This window comes from Lithobates pipiens, unplaced genomic scaffold, assembly GCF_037356315.1.
Source record: "Lithobates pipiens isolate NorthernLeopardFrog02 unplaced genomic scaffold, aLitPip1_a1.2 Scaffold_3, whole genome shotgun sequence".
Lineage (NCBI taxonomy): Eukaryota > Metazoa > Chordata > Amphibia > Anura > Ranidae > Lithobates > Lithobates pipiens.
In genome coordinates, this window is record NW_027507790.1 from 148777418 (window position 1) to 148791363 (window position 13946).

The 13946-nt window shown below is 41.0% G+C and overlaps 1 protein-coding gene across 5 annotated transcripts in view; it reads left to right on the top strand.

Moving 5' to 3' along the window:
- MCTP1 (multiple C2 and transmembrane domain containing 1) overlaps positions 1-13946 on the top strand; it is a 1143431-nt gene that overhangs the window by 437317 nt on the left and 692168 nt on the right. For all 5 annotated transcript variants that reach the window (XM_077462382.1, XM_077462384.1, XM_077462383.1 and 2 more), the window contains exon 3: positions 4133-4275. In XM_077462382.1, the coding sequence (XP_077318508.1) occupies positions 4133-4275 (143 nt within the window). The remainder of the gene's footprint in view (positions 1-4132; positions 4276-13946) is intronic.

The window sequence follows — 13946 nt, forward strand, 5'->3', positions numbered from 1 at the left end:
AGACCTGGAATCAGGACTGAACATGTTAATGGTGATATGACATGTGATATGCCCCATTTCTGCCTTTGTTATACATATTGGAATTATACTGAATGGAAACAAACTTGGGTGTATGGTGAGCTAGGTTCTAGAGTGGTGTCTTATTCTTGGGCACTTTTAATATTTGGAAGAAAATTTAGCTCAGTGTGTGTACTTATTTAGAGAGGTTAGAGAAAATCAGCAGACCTGAAATGCAAAAAAAAAAAAAAAGACAAAAACGTTAAAAATTGAATTTTATTTAAAATACAACTAGTGACTCGGCAAGCGCAGTTGCTCCAGAGCTTTACCAAGTAAATTGGGTAAGGCTTCACTTTACAAAGAATATCCAATCACATGCAAGGAAACAAACAACAGCATTTTTGCTTGCACATGATTGGATGATGGAAATCAGCAGAACTTCTGCTCATTTACTAAGCATTGGAGCAACTGCTTGTGCAGGGTGCAACTGCACTTTGCAAAGTGCACAGACTAGTTGCCTTTAGTAAATCAACCCCTGTATATATCACTCCCTTATTAAAAATTAGACTATGGAGTTTATTTATTAAAGCTGGAGAGTGTAAAATTTGTCACAATTCTGCATAGAAACCGATCAGCTTCCAGGTTTCATTGCCAAAGCTTAATTGAACAAGCTGGGGTCAGAAGCTGATTGGTTTCTATGCAGACATTTGAATCATTTTGCACTCTATAGCTTTAGTAAATCAACCCCTATGTCCATAGAGACTGTTGATCTAAATTTGCTATAAATTGTGACTTTTGGCTCAAACAGGATGCACAACCATTTGAAAGTCCAGATATGCAGAATGTTCAATGGCTTGTCATCAGTAGGAATTTATACCAATCCATGCACTCGACCAGACTCAGCAATTCAGCTATGGTGGACAAGACAATTTTCATTTTGTTTAATGGCTAATTTATGTTGCTCTGCTGCACAAAGCTGGGACATTTAAAATATTATAACTTTCTAAAACCGCTGTTTGATTTAAAAAAATAAAAAATAAAATCTACAAACCTTTGTACAGCATTTATCTTGTATGCAGTACACTGTTTGTACTGCTGTTGTAGCCATTAAACCTGTCTGATAAAACAAAGCTAAGGGTTACCAGTAGTTTATTTAATAATTTTATGATATAATCTCCCACCCACTTAATTTACAGTACACTGATTTTCAAGGAAATTTTCCCATTTAAAATGTGCATTGCTTTACCAAGGTAAAAAAGGTAGCACAACTGTTAGTCCGGATGTAGATATACAGTCTTGGACATAGCTTCAAGAAGAAAATAATGCTACTGTGAACTCTAGTACAATAGGTCAAGTACAAGTATGAAACAGAAGAGTAGCCCCTTAGCACCTAGTAGGAGAAGGACTGATGATCTCTTCATTGGTTTTAGAGTTACTTATAGTGGTTGTAAACCAATACATATACCCAGTGAAGTGACTGGCCTCAGGTGATACACAGAGATAAATCAACCCTTCCTACATAGGTTTTACCTGTTTACCTGCAGCACTGTCTTCTCTACTGCACTCTAAAACACACAGATCAAAAGGCTTCTTCTCAGCTTCATCAGGCAGGGGGCCGAGATCTGACTTTACACACTACACAGCACATAGCTGAGTGTAATCTGAGACCTGAGTACAGGGAATTGATCCCCCCACCCCCAAAGTCTCATAGGTAAACATGCACAGTCGAGGCTGTCAATAACACTATGGGGGTTATTTACGAAAGGCAAATCCACTTTGCACTGCAAGTGCACTTGGAAGTGCAGTCACCCTAAATCTAAGGGGTAGATCTGAATTGAGTGGAAACTCTACTGATTTTATCATCCAATCATGTGCAAGCTAAAATGCTGTTTTTTATTTTCCTTGCATGTCCCCCTTGGATCTACAGTAACTTTACTTCCAAGGGCACTTGCAGTGCAAAGTGGATTTTCCTTTAGTAATTTAGTAAATAACCCCCTATGTGTCTTGAAGGAGGGATGGGCCATCTTCTGGGGATTGCTTGGTGTCCAGCTAGACTATCAGAAGTGACTTATGCAGATAGCAGAGGCAGGTGGGATCAGATAGTGATTTATACTTCTATATTGCTTATGTAATCTTGTGTACATTGCATCAGGATTGCAGTCAATGCTACTATACTGCCTATGATTATATGCCATCACAATATGCAGTCCATGATGCTATTTCTAGAATTCATTTTATTATTTCATACATAAATAGGCCATATTTAAATATATTAATATTTAAAATGTTTGAACTTTGTTGCATTATAACTTTTGCCACACCTAAAACATTATTTGCAATGCTTTTGATGTCCACATTTAAGTATGCAGTGTATTCAATTTATATTTAAACCATGAATTTGTTGTGTGCTTACCTTTACATTGTATAAAAAAACTCATCTTATCAATCAGCATGCATGTGTTTAGCTGCTTTTCTTGCTTCTGGGCATATTGGAGGGGGGGTATAATCTATGTCTAATGCACATTCTCTTCAATCACTATTTACTGAAAAATACAGTATATAGGCTCCTTTTTGGTCTAGCCTTAGCAGTACTTTCTTATTCAGTTAATCAGAACAAGCACACTGCAGGTGAAATCACACTGAAGCTAGGAGACCTAAACTGTCCAACTTGTCTGTTATCAACAGCTCTGCTTTTGATTGTGTAGCACGCTAGTGTTTAGGCAAGGTTGCTAAGTAAATTTAGTTTGCCAGGCAGTAGTTGCCCTGGTTAGTTGTTAGTAGATCCACTGATTCCTCTATAGTTCTGGAGTTGCTGCACCATCTCTCTTATGTCGCTAGGTGGCGTTATACTGGTAACATTAGATAGACAAGGGCTTAGCAAGGTCAGGTTATGAATGGATGGGGTGCCTCAGCCAATTGGCAAGTTCTTTAGTCCCTTGGTCTGCTGGGAGAGCCTATTTATTTGGGTGGAGTCAGGTGATCAGGGTTCTGTGCCACCTGGACAGCTGTCTGGTTGAATGTGTGTTATGCTGCCTGGGCTGCTAGATGGAAGCCTGAGGCCTATGCCGGGGACATCTGGCTGCTAGGCCGTCTGAGGGCCTATCCAGAAGCAGGAGAAGCAGCGCAGGGTTGGGACTGCAGGATTGGAGTCTAACCGAGAGTAACGATTCAGCCAGATGGGGAACCAGTTAAGGTCGGAGGTAGAGGAGAAGCTGTCGCCACTAAGCAATTATCCACCTTGTTACCGGAGACCATTGTGAGTAAGCTGGAGCCAGTACCAGACCAGTCTTCTCACCAGCCGGGGATGGTGAAGAATAGGGAAAACTTCAGTAAGTGCCAAGCCAGGGACCTTGCGGGTCAGCAGGGGTGATGCTTGAGGAGTGCCAAGCCAGGGACCCAGCAGGGAAGCGGGGGTGACGGGGGGTGACGCTTGAGGAAGATACTGATTAATGGAAGTGGAAGAGCTCAGGGAATCCAGTGGCGATTGGGTCTGAGAATCTAATGAGAGACTGGGAGCTCAGTGAGTGAAGACCTACAGTGGGAGACTGTAGCGTGCCAGGAGAAATATTCTGTGTTACCTATAGTTAACTACAATTACCGGCTGTTACAAGATTTGTTGCCATAGGAGACAGCGGCCCTACCTATACAGACATGTTATCTGGCTGGAGGCCTTCCACTGTATAGCTGTCTGTCTATAGAAGTCTCGGAGTCTGCCAATTATCATTGCATTTACTTATGGGTGTCCTGGCCTTATCCCTCTCTCCCACAGTTCTTTAAGAGACAAAAAATCTCTTTGCATTCAAAAAGTGTCTTGACGACCATAACTTCAGCTTGTATTACACCCTCCATGCCTTGTGACCCATTCTTCCAAGACGGATGTCAGCTGTCCTTGACTCTGGAGGTCACCATTAGACCTCTAGAGGTCCAGGACCTTGCTATAATTTGAAGAAACTCATGTGGGCATGTGAATAGATGTTCCACCTGTAAAGGACATGAGGCATAGTTGTCTAAGTTGACAGTTGAAGAGCTGGATCAGTTGATGCATTGGAGAAAAATGTTCTTGTTTGTGTTTCTGAATTACTAGTTATTTTTTTTTATTTTATTTTTATGACTGTCATGGTTTTGTTTCTCTAAGGGACAAGTGATCCATATGTCAAGTTCAAGATTGGAGGAAAGGAAGTTTTTCGAAGTAAAACAATACATAAGAACCTTAACCCTGTTTGGGAAGAAAAAGTTTCTCTGCTCATTGACAATCTGAAGGAACCTCTATATGTCAAGGTAGGACAATATGTTACTAAGCTGTCAGAAAATATTTAGAAATATTGTTTTGGCTTGGACAGCCTAAAGGTGGCTTTAGGCAAGTAAGGGGGGCAGACGACCTGTCACTGTCTATTTAGGAAGGGACATTAGTGATGGGAAACCAGAGAAGGTTGGGGCAGTGGGCATCTGCTGTGCAGCAGACAAAAGGTGGAGTTGTAACTTGTGTTCTGCTCTATTTAAAGTATTTTTATTTCTATTTACTGTATATCAAAAGTCAAAATTAATTTTTTCATTATTGAATGGTTATTACCCCTGTCAGTTTGTTTGTCATCTGTACCCCAATTAGGCAATTTAGTTTCACTTTCTGTTTTATAGTCACAGCAGTGAAAGGAAAACTCTCCAAGGTTAGGTAAATCCTCTCATAGACAGTGGTCACTGGAACAAGTGCCCCCATTGGAAGATTACCTCTCTGTTCCTGTTCTAGTTAACTCAAACTTTTGGGTCTTTCCCTAATCGCCCTGAGTCAGGGCAAGAGAGAATGCTTCACCTAATGAAGCCACTAACAACAGTAAAACCTAATAAAGGTTTTATTCCCTGACTCCTCTATTCTAAACTACAAAGACGTTATGAGTTTATAGACACTAAGAAAATAGGAGCATAGAAGAGATACACGGCACAGTTCAATGTGAAGCTGCAAGGAGTCACAGCAGGCATCACCACACTAGATATGGCGATGCCAGGGACACGAAGACCGGTAATATATTTACCAGCTTTCTTTAGCTTAGTTCACACTGGTTACAGAGGGGCGGTAAACACAGGTGGTTGATTTGCATTTTACGGTCCCCAACCGCCCACTTCCTTATTTACATGGCAGCTGGAGTGGTGAGTTCAGATTGCCAAAGCGAAGCATTGTGGTGCAGTTATTTTAACTCAGCAAGTTGAGTTTCAGAAAGTGACACCGCCTATCAAACTTCCCAATTTAAGTCAATGGGACCAGGCTGCAACTGAATGTCAAGTGCAGCTGTTGCGACATGCTAGTTCTATGTAAAGTCTAAGGCCGCGTACACACGCGGGGACTGTTCCCTCAACTTTGTCCGTCAAACAGTTTCAGCAAACAGTCCGCTCAAAATTAGCATGGACGGACTTGCCCACACACGACGAACGAACAGTTTGCTGAAACCGTGCGCGATGACGTGAACGGCACGTACGACGGGACGGAAAATACGACGTCCTATACACTGCATTACAACTTTCGGCGTGTAAATCCTTTCTGAGCATGCGCGGAACTTAGTTTGACGAACAAGCCTACACACGAGGGGACTGTTCGCTGAAACCAAGTTTCAGCGGACAGTTTTTCGGAATTTCCGAAAAACTTTGTTCAGCAGACTGTTCGCTGAAACTGTCCGCTGAAAGCCCACACACGGGCGGACTGTCCGCCGAAACACTGTTCAGCGGACAAAGTTGGGCGAACAGTCCCCGCGTGTGTACACGGCCTTAATTGTGATAGAAAAAATCCCCCTAGAGATTGATAAACAGAGTATTGCCACCTGAACGCCTATAAAATGACTATCAACCATGGCTTGAAAAGCAAACCACTGTGGATCTCTATTGAGAGAGTGATAAACTTCGCCATTAGTGTGAAAGATGCCTTTAGATATGCATACCTCTACAAAGGTATGGTCCCATGACCAGCAAAATATCATCACCAGCAACCATACAAAACCCACAAGTGGCAACTCTTATCTTCACTTTGATAGTTGCTACCACCCAATGTGGAAAAAGAATATCCCCAATTCCATAGATTAAGGAGAAATTGTACAAGACTGGGAGATTATACCTCACAAGGCAAATATATGAAAGAGAGATTTAGTTCAAGATACTTTTTTATTACATACCAATAAGTCATCCAAGAATAATAATATTAATAACAAAGATAACACTACCAAAGAAATTGCAAATACAGCAAGATTTATGTTCACCTTTAACACCAAATACAGGACCATCTCGAAAATCATCCCAAACATTACAATATTTTGACGTTGGATCAACGTTTGGCCCCTCTGTTGCCCTCCAAACCTCAAATAACCTTTAAAAAATCGCATACTATAAAAAACATAATTGCCTCAAATAAGCTAGAAAAACCGAATAAAAGACCTTTGTTTGACATTAGAGCATTTAGAGCATTAGAGCATTTGATAATAGAACAGGTATATTTCCATGTCGGAAAAGAGGTTGTCTTACTTGTCAATCTAATACCCATGATTGTTGAAAAGTTGTCACTAACAAGGGCACCTCTTTTCAGATCAAACAGTTCATCACGTGCTTGACTGAGTTCGTAATCTATGTCCTGCGGTGCCCCTGCAACGTTTTTTACGTGGGTCATATGATGCATACTCTTCGTATGAGAGTGGGTGAGCACCGTAGGTTCATTAAAAAAATGGATTCAATCAACACAGTGTCCCAAGCCATTTCCTCCAGGCAGGAGGAAATGGATTCCCTTTCGCCCGATGGCCTTAATGAGGAACTTGATATTCATAGTATCATGTGACAACGCCACACAGGACATTTGTTGTCCATGTCTTGTTGTGTGGCTTAATAGACTTGTTTCACCTGCATGTATGACCACCCACAAGGTGTCCACAGATATGAATATGTGCACATCCATACATGCAAGTTGTCTTTAAGGTTTTGGGTGACAGAGTGGTGTAGTGGTTAGCACTTTCACCTAGCACCAAAAGGGTCGCTGGCTCAAATCCAAACCATGACACTACCTGCCTGGAGGTTGGCATGTTCTCCCTGTGCCTGCATTGGTTTCCTCCCACATTCCAAAGAAATGCTGTTAGGTTAATTATATACTGTCCAAATTGGCCCGTGTATATATGAATGTTAATTCACTGATGTGAATGTATATGTAAAGCACTGCGTACATTGACGGTGCTATATAAGTACCCGAAAAAATAAATAATTATGGTTTTGTACCATGTGTCCTATTACTCATTATACATAGTTACATAGTTTGTAAGGTTGAATAAAGACACCAGTCCATCCAGTTCAACCTGAGTGAGTGTGCTTGTCCACAATTGTCCTTATCCCTGAACATTGTGTCTCATTAAGATACTCCTCTATTATATATTATTTATTTAAGGTACCCATATAGCACCATCAATTTACGCAGCGCTCCACACATACATCACACACTCACATTGGTCCCTACGCTCAAGGAGCCCACAAGCCAAGGTCCCCAACTCACATTCATATACTAGGGCCAATTTTGCACAGAAGGCCGTTAACCTACCAGCACGTCTTTGGAGTGTGGGAGGAAACCAGAGTACCCAGAGGAAACCCACGCACGCACAGGGAGAACATGTAAACTCCAGGTAGGTAGTGTCGTGGTTGGGAATCAAACCAGCAACCCCTTTTACTGCTAGGCGAGAGTACTACCCACTACGCAACTGTGCCACCCGTTATTCGCCATTACATTTTGGTTTTTCATTTTTTATTTTTACATATCATATTTATTCTTATGTCCTTCTTATTATGCTCTATCAATTCTTTTCACAATTACTGACATTGTCCTATCATCATCATGTACTACTTTAGCATCACCACTTTTCACCAGTAATGCTTTCTATTCACCATTGTAAATATATGTGCATATTTTTTCTTATGAATCAATGAAGCAAACCTCCCCCCCCCAAATTATTGATGATGGCAGAACAGGTCTCTGGAATAATGATTCCCAGAGCCTGGGGGGAGATGCCTGTTGAGAACTTGAGGTCCTGCAGGCTTCTCCCAGTTGCCAAGTACCGCAAGGTGGCGACTAGCCTCTGCTCCAAAGTGATGGCTTGCTGCATGCAGGTATCCTGCCTGCTGATATAAGGAGTGAACAAAGACAACAGATGGTGAAAAACAGGGTCCGTCATCCTGAGAATTCCTGAAATCATCAGGATTATTCTCCTGGATCTCACGAATATAAGGCATGTGCAAGAATTGGTCACGCTGAAGTAACCAATTCTTGGTCCATGAACTCCTCCTGGCCCTGTTCATGGACTGGGCTTCGGTCAAAATATAAACCTCAGCACCAAGCCCCCACACAGCACAAAATCTACGACAAGTACGTACCTGCACCATGGTTTCATAACGGTCGGTTGGTCAGAACGAACTTAACAGAACGCACTGAAGAACAGCAAGGCCTGTGAAGAGTGAGCTGAAAATCAGCAATGAGTGGACCAGAACGCAATGAAAAGAGATCTGAACTGACTGCACACACTGAAAACCAGATACAAACCCACAGGGCACAAACTGAACAGCAGTAAAACAATCTGAAAAAGCAGGAGTCTGAAAAGCATGAATCGTCTCTCACCAAACTTCTACTAACACAAGATTAGCAGAAGGAGCCCAAAGGGTGGTGCACTGGGTATTGAACTTCCTTTTTCTAGTCCCGTCGTACGTGCTGTACATCACCACGTTCTTGACGATCGGACTTTGGTGTGATCGTGTGTACGCGCAACAGTTTCAGCGGGACTCCATTGGATCTCTGTCGGAAAAACCTTCAGCGTTTATTTTGATGGGAAAACCGGTCGTGTGTACGCAGCATTGGGGTTTACAACCCCTTTGACTTCTTCCTACCTAGTTTATTGTGTGCTACCATTTTCTTTTAAACATTTTAATTATTCCATTCGCTATATGCCTTCAAGCTATATGACTGATTGCTGCATCTGTTTCAACATCCCACAGTCCTACATAGACTGTTGCAGTGATTGTTTATCATCTTAGTGCAATAAACTATTTGTCATTTATCCATTGGTCCAGATGTAATTTATGTAACTTATGACTTTACCCATAAAGCGCTGCCTTTTTGTTTTTTATACCTCTACAAAGGTGACTTTAGCTGCCCCTACATATGCAGTGGATAGTTAGCACCTACCCCTGCCACCTGCTGATAAAAATAGGTTTTTGGTCACCAGTGTCAGCCTTATTGTTCGGTGAAAAGAAAAACCGTCAAAAGCCCCACACGCACGCGTCTTTGGATGATTGGACATTTTAATTTGACTGTTTGATATCCAAGCAGATACACATATCTGTAAACCTCAAAAACATATCTGTAAACTTTCTCAGCAGATAATCTTCCTGTATGGATCATATCTCTCTGTATATGTAATAACGATCTCTCTATGTAATAACCCTGTGTTGAAAACGTATTTACAAACTGCTATCCAACACTGTATCTTCAATGACAACATTTTATCCTATGAATGTAAAGCGTTGTTTCATCTTTATTTATGTTATGCCTCTGTACTCCTCTCCAGAATGCCACTTCCCATGTTCATCAGTGTTTCTTACACTGACTGTATAACATACAATTGTGCTTGAAAGTTTGCCTACCCTTGGAGAATTGGTAAAATATGTACCATTTTTAAAGGTGATTGTAGCCGTATTAGTGCACTTGCGACAGAAATTGAGTACTGTTTATCATACTTTTTTAATTTGCACTAACATACAATTTTTCAGGACAAGCTTTTGGAAGTATGTCCCCTTCTTGAAGGTACCAGCAGTACTATGTACAGTGCAGGGTATGCAAACTTTTGAGCACAACTGTACATATTCTTTTTTACTGAACAGCAGTAGGTGCACTTCTTACTTGGATTGGCTTGGATAACCTTTATTCAGTACTTCAGTATGTCATTTCACATTTGTCCTGGAGGCTGTCAGATCATCTGATATTATTGATCCCATCCAATACTCATCAGAGCATTCTCTGGCCCTGGAGAAAAAGCCTTGGCAGGCGGAAGCAGTATAAAGTATATACTCACCAGCTACTTTATTAGATACACCTTGCTAGTACAAGGTTGGGAGAACCCCCTTTTGCCTTCAGAATTGCCTTAATTCTTTGTGACATGGATTCAACAAGGTATTGGTAACATTCCTGACATTTTGGTCCATGTTGACATGATAGCATTTCGCAGTCGCAGCAGATTTGTCGGCTGCACATCCATGATGACTGTGGAGGCCATTGGAGTACAATTAATTCATTGTCATGTTCAGGAAACCAGTTTGAGATGGTTTGAGCTTTGTGACAAGGTTCATTATCCTGCTGGAAGTAGCCATCAGAAGATGGGTACACTGTAGTCATAAAGGGATGGACATGGTCAGTAACAATACTCAGGTAGGCCATGAACTAACTTCAAAGAAGAGAAAAAACAAGGGCACAGCAGTCTTAGACATTAAAGAGATATTTATTTGAGAAAGAAGAATGTTGCAGCCACATGTAATCAGAAGTGAAAGGACACAGAGTAAGCAAATGTGATGACAACAGAAACTAGTCCCCCGTGGCCAGCAGTGGGGTTGAAGGAACTCTGCAATGGATCTGTGTAGATGGGATCGGTGTACTCGCCAGATGATAATTGAGTAGCAGTGTCCTCACTGATCATTCTTGGCAGCATAGACTGTACCTCTACCCCAGGCTTTTTCAACCTTTTAACCCTAGAGGAACCCCAAATATAATTTTTAGGTCTCGAGGAACCCTTACTAAAACCAATTCATCAGGGCTCAATAGAACAATGCCCCTTATACTGGTGGTCAATAGGAAGAATGTTCCCCTTAAAATGATGCTCAGAATGCCACCCTTAAAGACAGCTAAAAATATATATTGTGTCATGCTGCTTGGTTTGCTAAATGATGCTAAACCTTGAACTCTGCAGGCACCATCAAAAAGGTGGTTCATCAGCCACAGCTCAAGGAACCTCTAGCAACCTCTGGAGGAACCCCAGGGTTCCATGGAACCCTAGTTGAGAATGGCTGCTCTACCCTGTGGTCATCTGATGGGTCCACTGCTCCTGCCTATGTACTGTAGACTTAAGAAAAAAAAAATCCTACTGCCTGGTTTACGATTAGACACAGTAGGTGGGTCACTTTCCCAGTATAGTCACTGGACATACAAAATAAGTACGGTAATTATACATTCGGCTGTTATTTAGACATGTTCACAATGTTATAAGCCAGGTTAGGAACAGGTATAGAAGAACAGTTCTGTGTAAAAGGAATCATCCTAACAGAGGAGTGTTGTTTTGGGCACAAAGGTTGTGTGCTCACTGGCTCTACCGATGGAAATCAGACCTTTAATATACCCCTACTGCTACCTTATGCAGCAATGAATGATTACATCCTATGGCAGGAAGCAATTAAAGATTACATATCCTAGCCAGCCTTTCCAGGTGTTGGGCTATGGGGGGCACACGTTCTGCCTTCACAGGTCTGTGTTTGGGGTAAAAAAAAATTGAATGGCAGGCGCTGGTTGGTTTGAGAGCAGAGACACCTGTTAGGAAACCTGGCACAATTGCCCAGACCTAGGGAGTTAATGCTTGGTAATTGTACTGCCCTCTTGCAGCATCAGATGATGGATCTATGCTGTATAGCTAACATAGTAAATTTACATTAGATTTTCATACACTGTATTCTGGAGCTTTTCATTGTCCCTGTTTTATTATACATTTCATCTTGCTGGGGTTATAGTCTACAACCTTTGATGGAAATACCACTACAGAAATTTACATTTAGTGTTCCTATACATCTTACATAGCTGCCAGCTGTCATTTCCAGGGAAAATGAGAACTGAGCGTATACATATCCCCCTCTTTTTTGCATGCTGCATTGAGCAAGTGTTCTCAACTTATTTGTAGGGCACAAAAGTTTTCAATAATAACATGTCAAATTTAGATGTACAGCGATCCATCACCTTCTAAAATGTATAGTGTGGGATGAGTTTTCATCCACCAGCTCAGAGAAATGTGTTGCTTGACATTATCATACTTTAACCACTTCAATACCAGGCACTTAATCACCTACCAACACCTTAAACACCTACCAAACACCTACCAGACCAATTTTGAGCTTTCAGTCCTGTCGCACTTTGAATGACAATTGCGCGGTCATGCTACACTGTACCCAAATGAAATTTTTATAATTTTTTTTCCCCACAAATAGAGCTTTATTTTGGTGGTATTTGATCACCTCTGCGGTTTTTATTTTTTGCTAAACAAATAAAAAAAGACCGAAAATTTTGAAAAAAATTATGTTTTTTTTTGTTTCAGTTTCAAAACTTTGTAAATAAGTATGTTTTCTCCTTCACTGATGGGCACTGATGGGGCTGCACTGACAGGCACTGATAAGACGGCACTGATGGGCACTGATGAGGTGGCACCAATAAAGTGGCACTGATGAGGTGGCATTGATGGGCACTTATATGTGGACACAAACACAATATAGCTGTGTGTGTACAAAGTCTTGGGGCTCATTCATAAGGATGCTATTGTCTGTACAGCATGAATTTTTATATGTGGTTGGAGCTGTGTGTAGGCAGCCTATGTTACGCTATGGGGATGCAGCTGCTGTACGAACACAGCCACAGGTCCTAATTTGATATGCGTGTGGCTGCAGGTGTACGGCCCTGAACACAGTATGCATTGGGGGCCACTTGTCCACACCTGCACTCCTGTCCAATTAAGACCTGTGGCTGTGTTCATACAGCCACTGTGTCCTCATAGAGTAAAAGGTACACATTTATACTAGCACACCACGGATCATCAATTATAGTACGTCCAATTCTTTTATTGAAGAATGATCACATTACAGAATTCTTCAATAAAAGAGTTGGACTTAATTGACGATCCATGGTATACTGATAAATATGTACTGTACATTTGATCTGTGATATTTACAGTTCCAGTTGGTTGTTGCTGCAGCACCCGCTACTCTTAACCCTTGTACACACGGCCGGACATTCCGACAACAAAATCCGTCGGATTTTTTCAGACGGATTTTGACCGAAACTGGTGTTGCATACACGCGGTCGGGCAAAGTTGTCGGAAAATCTGATCGTTCGTAACGTGATGACGTTATTTAGTTACGATGGGACTACATTCAGGCTAGTAGCCAATAGCTTTGGTCTTGTAATTTGATCTGAGCATGCGTGGCACTTTAGATAAAAAAGGTGAGCTGCGCTAAAAAAAACAAAAAACCAAAACTAAATTCAACTCAAAAAATCCAAAAAAACTCAAATACCACATATATTAAAGGGTCTACAACCCCAAAAAGGAAGATAGTGGAGGAAAATACTAAATGACATGAAAGAAATTGTGAGTTAATAAATAATATAATAAAAAATATGTATGAGTGAATAGTGTCTTAAATAAATAAGTGAAAATATTTATCACAGTATCAAATCACATATGGGGACCTTAACCAGAGTCACCAGTACTAATAATCACAAAAAAGTTTTTTTTTTTAAATCATAGAGTGTATATATCCCTCATGTGTAAAAAAAACATAAAAATTTGTAAAAAATTTAAAAATACAAAACATAAACCACCACTAATAAATATGCAATAAAAAAAAAAAAAGAATTGATGAAAATAAAGTCAATTGAAGTCCCAAAGAAAACAGTCAACAGATGGTGATGATTCGTCCAAAGTGAAGGTATAAAGCTGGCATCACAATACTTTGTGTCTAAAAAGGTCCGAGAAGTCACCTCCACCAGTGAAAAAAGGCCGCTTACCAGAGTTTGAGATCTCAGTGTCAGTGAGATCAACAAAGCAGGTGTGCAGGAGTTCTGGATGACCCATCACATGAGCTACACCGAACTTGTCCTTAATGTAAGAAAATGAACGTTATGCCGTGAACACGGCGTGCTG